The 13,082-nt window shown below is 33.5% G+C and overlaps 1 protein-coding gene across 2 annotated transcripts in view; it reads right to left on the reverse strand.

Annotated features, from left to right (window-relative positions):
• Positions 1-13,082, reverse strand: part of Aasdh (Aminoadipate-semialdehyde dehydrogenase) — a 239,502-nt gene that overhangs the window by 53,317 nt on the left and 173,103 nt on the right. For both annotated transcript variants that reach the window (XM_090395050.1, XM_090395051.1), the window contains exon 12: positions 322-479. In XM_090395050.1, the coding sequence (XP_090251176.1) occupies positions 322-479 (158 nt within the window). The remainder of the gene's footprint in view (positions 1-321; positions 480-13,082) is intronic.

A 13,082-nucleotide genomic window follows, 5' to 3' on the forward strand; every position in this document is an offset into this window, starting at 1 on the left:
GTGTGACTGGTTTAATTCTACCTTAAAATTGTCTTTTTTAAAAACTTATAATAATATTCTGATTCTAATAATTGAGTATTCTATTCTAATACTGCCTAATTATGATATTCTAAAGTTCAACCAAACTTCTTTCAATTAGAAATCAGAAAAAAATTCTTTTCTTATGTTACCATTTCAAAACTGTCTTTATTCTTATCAGTATACACATTCAAAACATACAAACTGTAGTCCCTGATTACTTTATCTAAACTATTCAAAACCTAATTCACAAATGAAATACCATCTGTATAAATCTGTTCTTCATCATTAAAATATACTTACAGAAATCTCTACTGCATACAAGTGGTGGTCATGTGATCCAAAGTATACAATTTGCTTTGCAACAACAGGAGAGCTTTTCACCTCAGCTTTTGTTTCAAACCTCCAATGCAGTTCTCCTGTATGCACCTTGAAGCAATATAAATGCCGATCATAGCAACCTAAATTAGTTACAAAAAAGAGCATCAGCAAGAAGCAGAAATTATCATTTGTTTCGAAATCAATATATTAACAATCAATGTTTCTTGGAAGGCTGGGGATTGTATTCCTTGGAGAAAATGGTGTGAGGAAGGCTGTTCCAAAGAACAGAAGCAGAGAGAAAGAAGAAAGAGGATGAGATATTGGTTTAATAAGTTTGGAGCTAAACTGTGTACAGATGCTGACAAGCAACTGTCTTGTGTTTTTAAAGGATTTAGAGGAAAGTGAAAGAATAACAGTAATCAGTTTGGTGAGCATAAAATGTTCCATCAATGAATGGAGGGTGTCTATGAAAGAGAGGAGATCATCTATTGTGGGCTGTCCTCCTCTAGATACGATCAATATTTTTTGGCAGGTAACACAAGAGCAATAATCTAAGGTTAGGAGAATTTATAAACTGTTAGGAGTTGTGCAAGAATGAAAAAGTGCTTTGAAAAAAAAAAAGAGTAACAAATGTTTTTTTGGAGGCTTTGGAGAGTTGTGGATGTGGTGTGTTTGTACCATGATAGGCTAGATGTGAAAGTCAACTCATAATCCTGACTGGAGATTGGAATATTATCAAAAGTAAGAGCCTTTCTTCCAACAAATAACACCACATCCACAACTCTCCAAAGCCTCCAAAAAGGAGTTTTGAGGCTAGTGATAGGCTGGATAATTTTCTTCCTTCCATGTCAGACAAATATGACAGCTTGCATAGGAGAGCAGGATGAGGTATTAATTACAGAGCATAAGTTTTTAGCACAAGGCATACCATTTAGATCGGTGGATTTATTAGTATCAAGACTACTGAGGTTTTTTACTGATGTCCTGTCAAAAGATCAGAGGAAACATGGTGTGAGCAGTTAGCTATATAGAGGAAATTTGTTTGGTTGTCAATACAATATGACAGCTGGAGGAAAAGACTGATGCCAAGGAAGCTGCCTTATCTTTAGGTGTCGATTTATCACAGAACCATCAGGATGTGAGAAAGGTGCAAACAAGGAGTTGTATCCAACAGCCTTGGCAAGACTGCCATTTGAAGAGAAGACAAGTTTTTGCATTCAGCCTATAAGAAGTTTGTTTTGGATTGATGATTTTTTTGCAGTTGTTATGGGTTATAGCATAGGTTAAGCGAGAAACTGCAGTTTTTGATTCGAGCCACTGAATGTATGCTGAATTTTTATCTTGGACTACTTTTCATACTTGTTGAAGAACTAGGACTCAGAGAGGGGCTGAAATTTTGATTGGGGAAAGTAAGTAGTGATAATCTAGTTTAAATAGATGAGATATGAAAGAATAGAGATGGGAGGGGGGGGGGGAAGACTTAAAGACCAAGATGAGAAAAATAGGAACTTTTCTGTCTTGTAAAAACTATTGTAGAAATGTAAGAGCTGTAAACGTAAAGAGCTTCTAATGATATGAAATTAGTAATGAAATCTTGTGTTGGGCTATCATAGCATCTTGTAAATCCTCCTGGATGTGCATTTTAGGAAATGATGGTGATTCTCAATATGATGTATTAATTCAAGTAAATATGTGTGTGCATGTGCATGCTTTGCTTATGTAAACATCACTTGTAAAAGTGAAGTCCACTGCAGACATTCAAAATCATATACTTCTAAAAGATTATTTTTAATTTCCAAGTATTATTCACTTTTGAAGCAAGGAAATGCGACGTATTTTTTACCTGTAATGGACATATAGAGCAACATATAGTGAAGTAAAATTTCACAGAATATAATAAAGCATAATAAAGTACAGAATTAATGCACAAATTATTGTTTTCACTTAGAAATTCAGTCAGTTCTCAATTTAATGAATTTGGATAAAGGAACAGTAAAGGAAATGTGCATTAGGTGTGTTGGAAGTTATTCAAATGCTATTATTATCATTATCATTATTCACAACCTCTATGGAGTCACAGGACTCATAATAGGATGCCGATATTAGACAACCCAAAATCTATCATACCACTCCCTAAACTTGTTCACTGTTTGTGCTCTCACCATTTAATCAGGCCATGCATTCCATGGTCCAATCACCTTCCATGCAAAAAAAAAAAAAGAGTCACTTCTTACCACTTCCATTCACAACTTCTAGGGATGGTCACTTATCTTACCCTTATCTTCCACTGTCAACACAGCTCAGAGGATAATTCTGTTGTTGAAATGAACATTGACATGTAAGGATAAGGAAGTCGTTTTACCTCTTTACAACCTTGATATAACTGCATCTGGATTACCCTGCACAGATTTGGAGGGGATAAAGAAACTGTGGAAAGGGGGGTGCAAAGAAGAGTTAGTTTCAAAGATGATATTGGGATTATGGAATGTAGATGAGGACAAATTGAGAGTATGTGGACTGCAGACTAACAGAGTAATATAACTCTTTAAACTTCTGAATAATTGTTATAGGATATCATCTGATGAAATTTTTTGTAATATGGAAGATGGAGAGAGAAGGAGAGAGAGAGAGAGCATGGGACATTCATGGAAGTTAAGTATGTGGGCAGTAAGAAAAATGTAAGAGCTAAATTTTTCTTTCACAGAGAAATTAGTGAGTGTAACTGTTTGCTTGTTGAAGTAGTTAGTGTTTCTACTACTGCGATGGGTTTAAGAGGAGGTATGCTAGCTGATATGAGTGATGTACAACCTCCTTTAAGTATCAGCTAATAATAATAACAGAATAATCTAGAATATGGTGAGAAGCTAGTCAAATAAATTTATACGCAGCTAGCAGTATACAAGTACAATGTTCCAACCAGTTTTAACATAAGAAGCTGAAAGTTGAGTTGAAAGAAGACTAGAAACTACAGATATGGAAATAAGAAAGAAAATGAGAGGTGAACAGAACAGCAAAATCATATTAAGAATAATATTAGAAAGGAAAATGACACTATTAACATTCAAGAATGTGCGAGCAGAGTTAATCTATAAGACAATATGGTCACTTAAAAATAATGGGAGAGGAAAGGTTAGTAAGACAGCTATTTGTATGACCAGATAGCAGGAAAATAATGCAGAGTGGCTTAAAGGAATTTAAGCCACTCTGAAAGGGAAGTTACAAGAGAAATTTCCCTTTCAAGTGTTCCAGCCATATATGAGAAAAATTGCAAAAGAGAAACTTAGAAAACATCAAATTGAGTTCAGGCTAAATAATCTCAGGGAGGAGGGAAGTGTTAGGATCAGATTTTCATAATCCTTTCTTTTAGTGTTGCATGGTGATTAGCATTCATTTTAGAAATTATGGACTTTACAACCGTGTTATAAATAACTATTTTAATTTCCCCGACGTTTTGACCTTCATATTAAGGTCATCATCTGGAGTATATACAAATATAAAAGGACAAGCTGAGTTACATTTCACACAGTAAGCTAAATAACAATGATTTGATCACTGGTTATTCTACTGGCATGACCTCTAGTAAAATAAAAATGCAGATAAAATTACAAATTAATTAATTATTTAGAAACTACATCAAAGCTAAATTCTATTTAAGATAACATGAGAGAAACATTCTTTCTTATAGACAGTATTCTTACAGTAACAATGAAGTCCTATTTTTAGCATTACAATTATATTAGATTTAGGATTCTGGATTATCTACAGTCCTGTTTATAGTTAACTCTTAGGGAGAAAGGTTCCATGGGTAGACTATGTGCCTTCCATATGTTTGGGATTTTTAGACCATAATTATTGTTCAGATTGGGGTGGTTGATAAGAATCGCACAGGCTTCCTTAAATTTGCATTCATACCATGTTTTGGTGTGATTTAAACAACTGGTGCTTTTCCAGTCAATTCTATGTAAAGTGTTCAGGGCATGATCAAAAAGGCCAGCTTCACCATAGTTATTATATTTAATGTGTCGTTTATGTTCCATTTGTCTAATAGGAATTGTGCATACTGTTTCCCCTATATATGGTAGATTACCGGTGCAATAAATACGGTATACTCCAGGGTAAGCCAGCGGAGGGAGTAGGTCTTTGGATGAGTTGAGTAAGCTTTTTAATTTTTCAGGAGATTTAAAGGTTGTATTTCTGTAGTATTCTGTTTATTTTATCTAATGTCCCTTTAATGTAAGGAATGGTTATAGTTTTATTGTAGTCTGGTTTATATTTGTTTTTGATTGAGGTCTTGTAGAGAATTTTGTTAATAGTGTTTTGGATGAAATCATTTAGAAAAGTATTGCTGAGAACTTTAAATTTGTCTTTCAGCACTTGTTCATTGGAGCAGATCTTCAAAGCCCTATTTTTTAGAGTATTAATGACACCCAGTTTTTGTGTTGGGTGGTAGTGGTGATAGGAGTTTATGTGTACAAGTATCTGTCAGTTTCCGGTAAACAGTGAAAGAAAGACTGCCAGAAGGAAGACGTTGACAAGTGTATTTAGAAACGGAAGTGTGTTCTGTTTTTCAATCTCAATTGTGAACTATATGCATTTGTGTTGTATGTTTAGGTGGCTAAGGAAAGTGTCTAGTGTCTGGCGGCAAGATCGCAAAAACATCGTCAACATATCTAAGCCAGACTTTGGGTTTTAAAGGAGAGGAATCTAGAGTATATTGCTCAAAATGTTCCATATAAAAGTTAGCAATAGGTGAGGATAATGGCGAGCCCATGGCTGTGCCTTCTTTTTGTAGGTAGAAAGCGTTTTGCCATACAAAATAACCAGAACATAATACAGGCACAAAGAGCATAGTGATATCTGGAGGGAAGTTATTCTGTAAAAGAAGGATTGTGTCATTGATTGGGACATTCGTAAAGAGGACAGAGATGTCAAAATTGACTAATAAATCATCTTTTTCTAATGTATTGTGGAAGTAATTTTTTGACTGTATCTTCGGGCCATGTAGTAATCGATTTAAGTAGTTTCTCTATTTTCTTTTTTATTCTATTGGTTGGGTCATAGTTAACAAGTTGGTGGTATGTACTGTTGTCCGAGACTAGCAGATTCATTTTTTCTAAATAAGTGGTTCGGTTTAGAATAACGGTGGCACTTCCTTTATCAGCTCTAGTTATTAAGATGTTCGGATTTGATTTTAATGATTTCACTTCTGTTAATTCATGTTCTGTTAAGTTGTTTGTTATTGTTTTCTTATGATTTATATTTAAAATGTTGGCAGTTTCAAAATGTATATTATCTGCTATGCTATTTGGGATGAATCCTAAGCCTCTTTCAATATTACAGAGAATCCAGTTTGTTCATCGATCTGGGTGCTATGGGAAAATTTAGACTTTGCTGAGTAGCAAGAATTCATCTTTGTCTAAGGTGTGGTTGGATAGGTTAACTACGTTACTGTTACCTGCAGGCGACTGGTGGCTCCTGTTGTTTCTTGCTTCTGGTTGATTGTTAACGTTCACTATGAAGAAATTCGAATATGTCTGTTGGTTTTTTGATCTTTTAGTCTATGAAATTTGGATACGAAATTTTCTTTCTTAGTTTGAAGGATATGGTTCGCTGTGTTGTCCATAATCTTTTTGAGGATAATCCAATTTGAACTTTCAAGTTATTTGAAAGTTCAGATTTTACATTTTGTTTTGAGTACCGCTTTCTCCATGCAGTGGCATATTCATTGCACTTTATTGAGGTAAATTTTCTCTTTAGTTTGATGCAATTCAGAATGATATTGATGTCCCTACAACATTTTAAAAATGCCAGTCGATTGATCAAACCAGAAACACGAATCTTCAACTTACTGTATTGATTGCATCGATTGTGGGTCGAATCTCCATGAATTATCAGACTCCTTTCTTTTAGTGTTGCAGGTTGATCAGCATTCATTTTAGAAATTATGGACTTTACAACCATGTTATACATAACTATTTTAATTTCCTGACGTTTTGACCTTCATATTAAGATCATCATCTGAAGTATATACAAATATACAAGCACAAGCTGAGTTACATTTCACACAGTAAGCTAACGAAACAATGAGCTGATCACTGGTTATTCTACTGGCATGATGTCTAGTGAAAAAAAAAAAAAAAAAACAGATAAAATTACAAATTAATTAATTATTTAGAAACTACATCAAAGCTAAATTCTATTTAAGGTAACATGAGAGAAACATTCTTTCTTATAGATAGTTTTTTTACAGTAACAACGATGTCCTATTTTTAACATTACGATTGTTATATTAGATTTAGGATTCTGGATTATCTGCAGTCCTGTTTATAGTTAACTCTTAGGGAGAAAAGTTCTGTGGGTAAAATATGTGCCTTGCATATGTTTGGGATTTTTAGACCATCATTATTGTTCAGATTGGGGTGGTTGATAAGAATCGCACAGGCTTCCTTAAATTTGCGTTCATACCATGTTTGGTGTGATTTAAACAACTGGTGCTTTTCCAGTCAATTCTAAGTAAAGTGTTCAGGGCATGATCAGAAAGACCAGCTTCACTATAGTTATTATATTTAATGTCGTTTATGTCCACCACGTTTATCCCACCACCATCCAACACAAAAACTAGGTGTCATTAATACTCTAAAAAACAGGGCTTTGAAGATCTGCTCCAATGAACAAGTGCTGAAAGATGAATTTAAAGTTCTCAGCAATACTTTTCTAAAAAAATGATTACATCCAAAACACTATTAACAAAATTCTCTACAAGACCTCAATCAAAAACAAATATAAACCAGACTACAATAAAACTATAACCATTCCTTACATTAAAGGAACATCAGATAAAATAGACAGAATACTACAGAAATACAACCTTTAAACCTCCTGCAAAATTAAAAAGTTTACTCAATTCATCCAAAGACCCACTCCCTCTGCTGGCCCATCCTGGAGTATACCGTATTTATTGCGCCTGTAATCTACCATATATAGGGGAAACAGGACGCACAATTCCTATTAGACAAATGGAACATAAACGACACATTAAATATAATAACTATGTGTGGAGCTGGCCTTTCTGATCATGCCCTGAACACTTTACATAGAATTGACTGGAAAATTTAAGGAAGCCTGTGCGATTATTATCAACCACCCCAATCTGAACAATAATGATGGTCTAAAAATCTCAAACATATGGAAGGCACATATTCTACCCACGGAACCTTTCTCCCCAAGTTAACTATAAACAGAACTGTAGATAATCCAATATCCTAAATCTAATATAACAATCGTAATGCTAAAAATAGGACATCATTGTTACTGGAAGAAAACTATCTATAAGAAAGAATGTTTCTCTCATGTTACCTTAAATAGAATTTAGCTTTGATGTAGTTTCTAAATAATTAATTAATTTGTAATTTTATCTGTTTTTTTTTTTTTTTCACTAGACATCATGCCAGTAGAATAACCAGTGATCAGATCATTGTTTCGTTAGCTTACTGTGTGAAATGTAACTCAGCTTGTGCTTGTATATTTGCATATACTCCAGATGATGACCTTAATATGAAGGTCGAAACATCAGGAAATTAAAATAGTTATAACACAGTTGTAAAGTTCATAATTTCTAAAATGGATCAGATTTTCACTTTAAGACAAATTGAGAAATCGTGGAAATATAAACAAGGATCTATATTTAAGTTTTGCAGATCTGGAAAAAACATGCAACAAAGTGCCAAGAGAAAAGCTGTTCAAAATGCTACAGTTATATGGGGTAAATGGGACATTATAGAAAGAAATACAGTTAATCCTTGAAGAACAAGGGCTTTAACTGCACGGATCCACTTATATGTGGTTTTTTATGAATAAATGTATTGGAAAAATTTTTGGAGATTTGCGACATCAAAGCTAAATTCTATTTAAGGTAACACGAGAGAAACATTCTTTCTTATAGATAGTTTTCTTACAGTAACAACGATGTCCTATTTTTAACATTACGATTGTTATATTAGATTTAGGATTCTGGATTATCTGCAGTCCTGTTTATAGTTAACTCTTAGGGAGAAAAGTTCTGTGGGTAAAATATGTGCCTTGCATATGTTTGGGATTTTTAGACCATCATTATTGTTCAGATTGGGGTGGTTGATAAGAATCGCACAGGCTTCCTTAAATTTGCGTTCATACCATGTTTGGTGTGATTTAAACAACTTTAAATCACACCAAAGCGCAACTTAGAAATATCAAAAGAATTAAGAAAAAGTTAGGTATGTTATGAATGCATAAAATATATAGAGATACTAGTCTATTTTATCATTTACTACCATAAGGTATACACAAATCTATTATAAAAAGTTAAAATTTATTAAAACTTACACAGACAAGCACTTACAGACCATACATGCCCAATTGCAGTTGAGAGAAATGTAAACAAATGTAAAGATGCATGTTCAATCACAACTGCATAAAATTAATTGTTGTTAATTAGTTAAATTAATAATTAGCATAAAATAAAAATTTTATAAGAATTCATTCATTAGTGTATAGGCTGAGCTTCATGAAGCAATCATATTGCTGCTTCTTTGTTATCAATGCATGAATCGTTAGACCTGTAAATAAATATGAATTATTTATTTTTCACATTATCTTTTCATTTTTGATGTCTAGTGTTGGTAGTACATATAACATCTACAGTTTTTGTACCATATAAGATAATATTGATGTAGGTACTGACAGACATACGATTCATCTTGTAAACAGATGATGTCAACTTAAGGTATCGATAAATACAGTGCAGTACTGTAAATGTATTTTCACTTCCTTATGATTTTCTTTTCTCCATTTGACTTTATTGTAAGAATATAGTTTATGTATATACATACATATATACCATATAAAATACGCATTAATCAACTGTTTATGTTATCGGTAAGGCTTCAGGTCAACATTAGGCTTTAGTCAAGTTTTTGGGGGAGTCAAAAGTTATACGTGGATTTTCAAACAATGAGGGTGGGGGGGTTGGCACCCCTAACCTCGCGTTGTTCAAGGGTCAAATGTACATAGTCGATATTTAAATTATAAGTCAGCATTGAACTGAATTAAAGAAGTATAGGAAGACAATTTGATATAAAGTCAGTCGAAAACACATGGGTGCACCATCTCCACTCTTATTCATCATCTAGAGCTGATTTTTGCTACAGCAAACAATATTATAACAAACTCATTCCCTATAAGAAACTATCAAAAAAGTCAAACCAAAACTTTGCAGGCACAACGTTATTCTAAAGAAAATTCACTATAGGAAACTATCCACTGTGACTAACTATTCCTGTGGTCTTTATGAGTATGCTATAGTGAAAGTCAACTATATATGGGATAACATTATGAAAGAAGGTGGCATTATATGATATCAAAATTGGAGATGTTCAAAGCAACACTTTACTTTATGTTAGTGATGTTTTATTCTTAACAAATACAATAACAAGTCTTCAGGAGTATTTGACAGGTTCATTCAGGGCAAAGACAAATCATCTCCTGCTGTACTCGACTTTGGAGGGGGAGGGAGGAGAAGAGAATTTGTCTCATATGTACTTTGCATACTGGGCAGGCACAAAACAAATCATGGTATGTGCTACAACTGAAACCAGAGCTATGTATAGAAGGAAAAAGAATGCTGTTTTCTTTTTTATATATCCTAAAGGGAATCTTTACAACTGATCAGTGGTATATTTAAATTACTAAAAGATGTAAATGTGTGAACAGTTATTAATGAGATGTGAACATGTGTAATGATGGTACGTATAAGGAAGGGAAAGAATGTGTAAAAAGAAACACTTTATTAGGGCAGCGAGATACTAATAATTTACAGCTGTGGTATTATGCATGTCTAAAAAGACATGCATATTGGCACACAATAAATTATATGCCATTATATCATCTCTAGACATGCATGTTTGCATTTATAATGGATATAATTTAAAAGAAACAAACAAATTTATGAAGAGAAGGGAAAGAGTCTGTTCGTGAAATATAAATAACTAATAATAACCAGTGGCTGTATATTGGTAGCTTAGTAAATTACAATAAGGAGGAGGAGACATATCCATGAACTAATAATGTTGATCAGATGACTCATCCAGCATGGTGTTAATTACATGTATACTATGGCACACTAAGCAAACAAATCATTTGTACCATATGTTGTGCTTGTTACATGCATTTATTTTTATTTTTTTATTTATATGTCACATTTCATTTTCTAAGAAGAATTTTCTTTTATTGCACTAATGATTATCTGATCAGTGCAAACTTTTTTTTTTTTTTTTTACATAGTAACAAATCCTGGATATGATAATATTTTGTTGATCACCAGACATAGTCTTTTTCTGGTAAAACGCGGGAGGATTTATTTTTATTCACAGGAATAAATAGATTTTTACTCACTATGTCTATCCTTTCCAAACATTGGAATAAAAATGTCCCTGTGTAATGCAAAACATCCCCCCCACCCACCCCAGACACTATTGTAAAGACAAGCAAAACAAAGTAGGGATCTTATGTATACTAAATAAAGTACAGAGACAATTAGCATATGAACTACTGCACAGATAAGAAAAACAAACAGAAGTGTTATTGTAGTGCTAAATATATTGTCCAAACAACCTATTTCAAATTTTAAGTTGCAGGAAACATTTGATCACAGCTGATCATAATGCAGTCATGCAGAATTTTCAACACACACACACACACACACACACACACACACACACACACACACACACACACACACACACACACACACACACACAGTCTATTAAATAATAAGACAAAACACATAAAAATAAAGAGCTCCATAGGAATATGAATAATTCATTTATTGTCAATATATAATTTCCCTTTAGCTCAATACAACATTTATATTGTTCATGCACAGTGCAAAAAGCGTTGAGCTCAGGGGTCACGTTCTTCTGGATGACCTCCAGTGAGTAAACTGGCATTCTTTGAATTTCATTTTTAATTTTTGAAAAAAAAAAAAAAAAAAAAAAGTGAAATAAAATAAATAAATAAATAAAATGGCTGCAAGTGCCAAATTTGGTGAATATAGCAGGTGTTCAAGCATTATGGTGGATCTGGAAGTGAGAAACTTCCATCTTTAATGCACAATGTGCAGATGAATTTCCGTGCAGCAACAGCCACTTATTTGTTCAGTACTTCTCTCCTCTTGTTTGTCTCATGCACTGATTCAGATATTACATGACATAAAGATAGTACTGAATGTTAACTGTTCAGCCCTCTGGAACCAATTCCTTATCAACAATTTCACGAATTTAGAAGAAAACAAATCAACATTTTTTTGGCTTGAGACTTCTGCATTCGAACTTTTTGCTGTCTTGGAGATATCAGCATTCTCTGCTCTGCTATTTTGTTCACACATCATATTGCAAATATAATGATTCATTACCATCAGGATTCTCTCTAAAATGGTATGGTCTTGGTCGACATTTTTACAGAGAGCAGCAAGATAATCTCTCTGCTCGGGAGTCAAAGAATGTGCTACAAACAGCAAAATGACTTTCTTTTCCCTAAATCGTCCAGCAAAATTCCATTGGATGCTAACTCTCCAATATTTAATTTCTGAACAATCATATGAATAGGGATTTGATGATTGATGTTGACAAGCTCATGAACTTTTTTCCATCATTTTCATCAGTGCAAACCGAGACAGGCCTTCATGCTCATGAATTGTCTTCTATTGAATCTCTACCATCTTAAAATCTTGTACCACTCAAAAAGTCATGCACATGATAGGCAGTCATCCTTGTACACTCTTTTAAAATCATTAAATGTTTCTGAGGTAGATTTTCCCAGTTTAAAATAAAATTTTATTACTATTCATTCCATTTTTGAATTTTTGACACTAGGCACTATCTCACTTAAACAGTGTCTAAGCAAAAACTAATTAAGCTATTGCAACATGTTTGTGCTTGTTGGAAAGAGCACACTCTAGCAGTTAAAACGATATATATTTTGCCTAATTTTATTTACAGTATACCTTTAAAAAATTTGTCTCATTATTTGACAGGCATACTATGTGTATACACTCTCATATGAATATATACCTACACATCAGAGCCTCTGTAGTTTGGCTGGATGCCCCTCTGGCTGGAAAGACATAGATTCAAATCCATTGTAGGATGTAAAGAATCTTTATCAGGACTCTTCAACTAAAGGTGAGTTAGCTGATCTCATATGAAGATGACAGGGGTTTTCATCCTGAAAAACAGGCAAACTGGACAGAAGAACACATGCAATTGACAGCCACAATACACTATGCAGACAGGATTAACTGCCTTATTAGAGCAATTAATTAGGTTACCAAGAAGCCAAATTACTTGGCCATGACAGGCTGTTGAGCCTAACATGCAAGGGAAGATGGGATGGATAGGACACACATATACACATCAGAATTAAGATTTTCTATATCATTAAGACAGTTCACAAATATTAATTTTACAAATAGAATTCTACTAAAAAATTGAAATTGGTATGATCTCTCTCTATATATATACAGTATATAGAAAAGTTTGTAAAAATGTGCCCAACCAATGTGGAAGGGTCAAAATATACAGTTAAGTGTGTTCCTATTTGATGTAGAACCAGTGAGAAGCAGTCATGACCTAAACTCATTAATAAAAAGACAAAAACTATGAAAATAGGCAGGATCATGGAAAACATTAACCAGATAAATCTAGAATGTT

The sequence above is a fragment of the Typopeltis vanoorti genome, chromosome 6, assembly GCF_054136105.1.
Source record: "Typopeltis vanoorti isolate ZY-2024b chromosome 6, IOZ_Tvanoo_1.0, whole genome shotgun sequence".
Classification (NCBI taxonomy): Eukaryota; Metazoa; Arthropoda; class Arachnida; order Uropygi; family Thelyphonidae; genus Typopeltis; species Typopeltis vanoorti.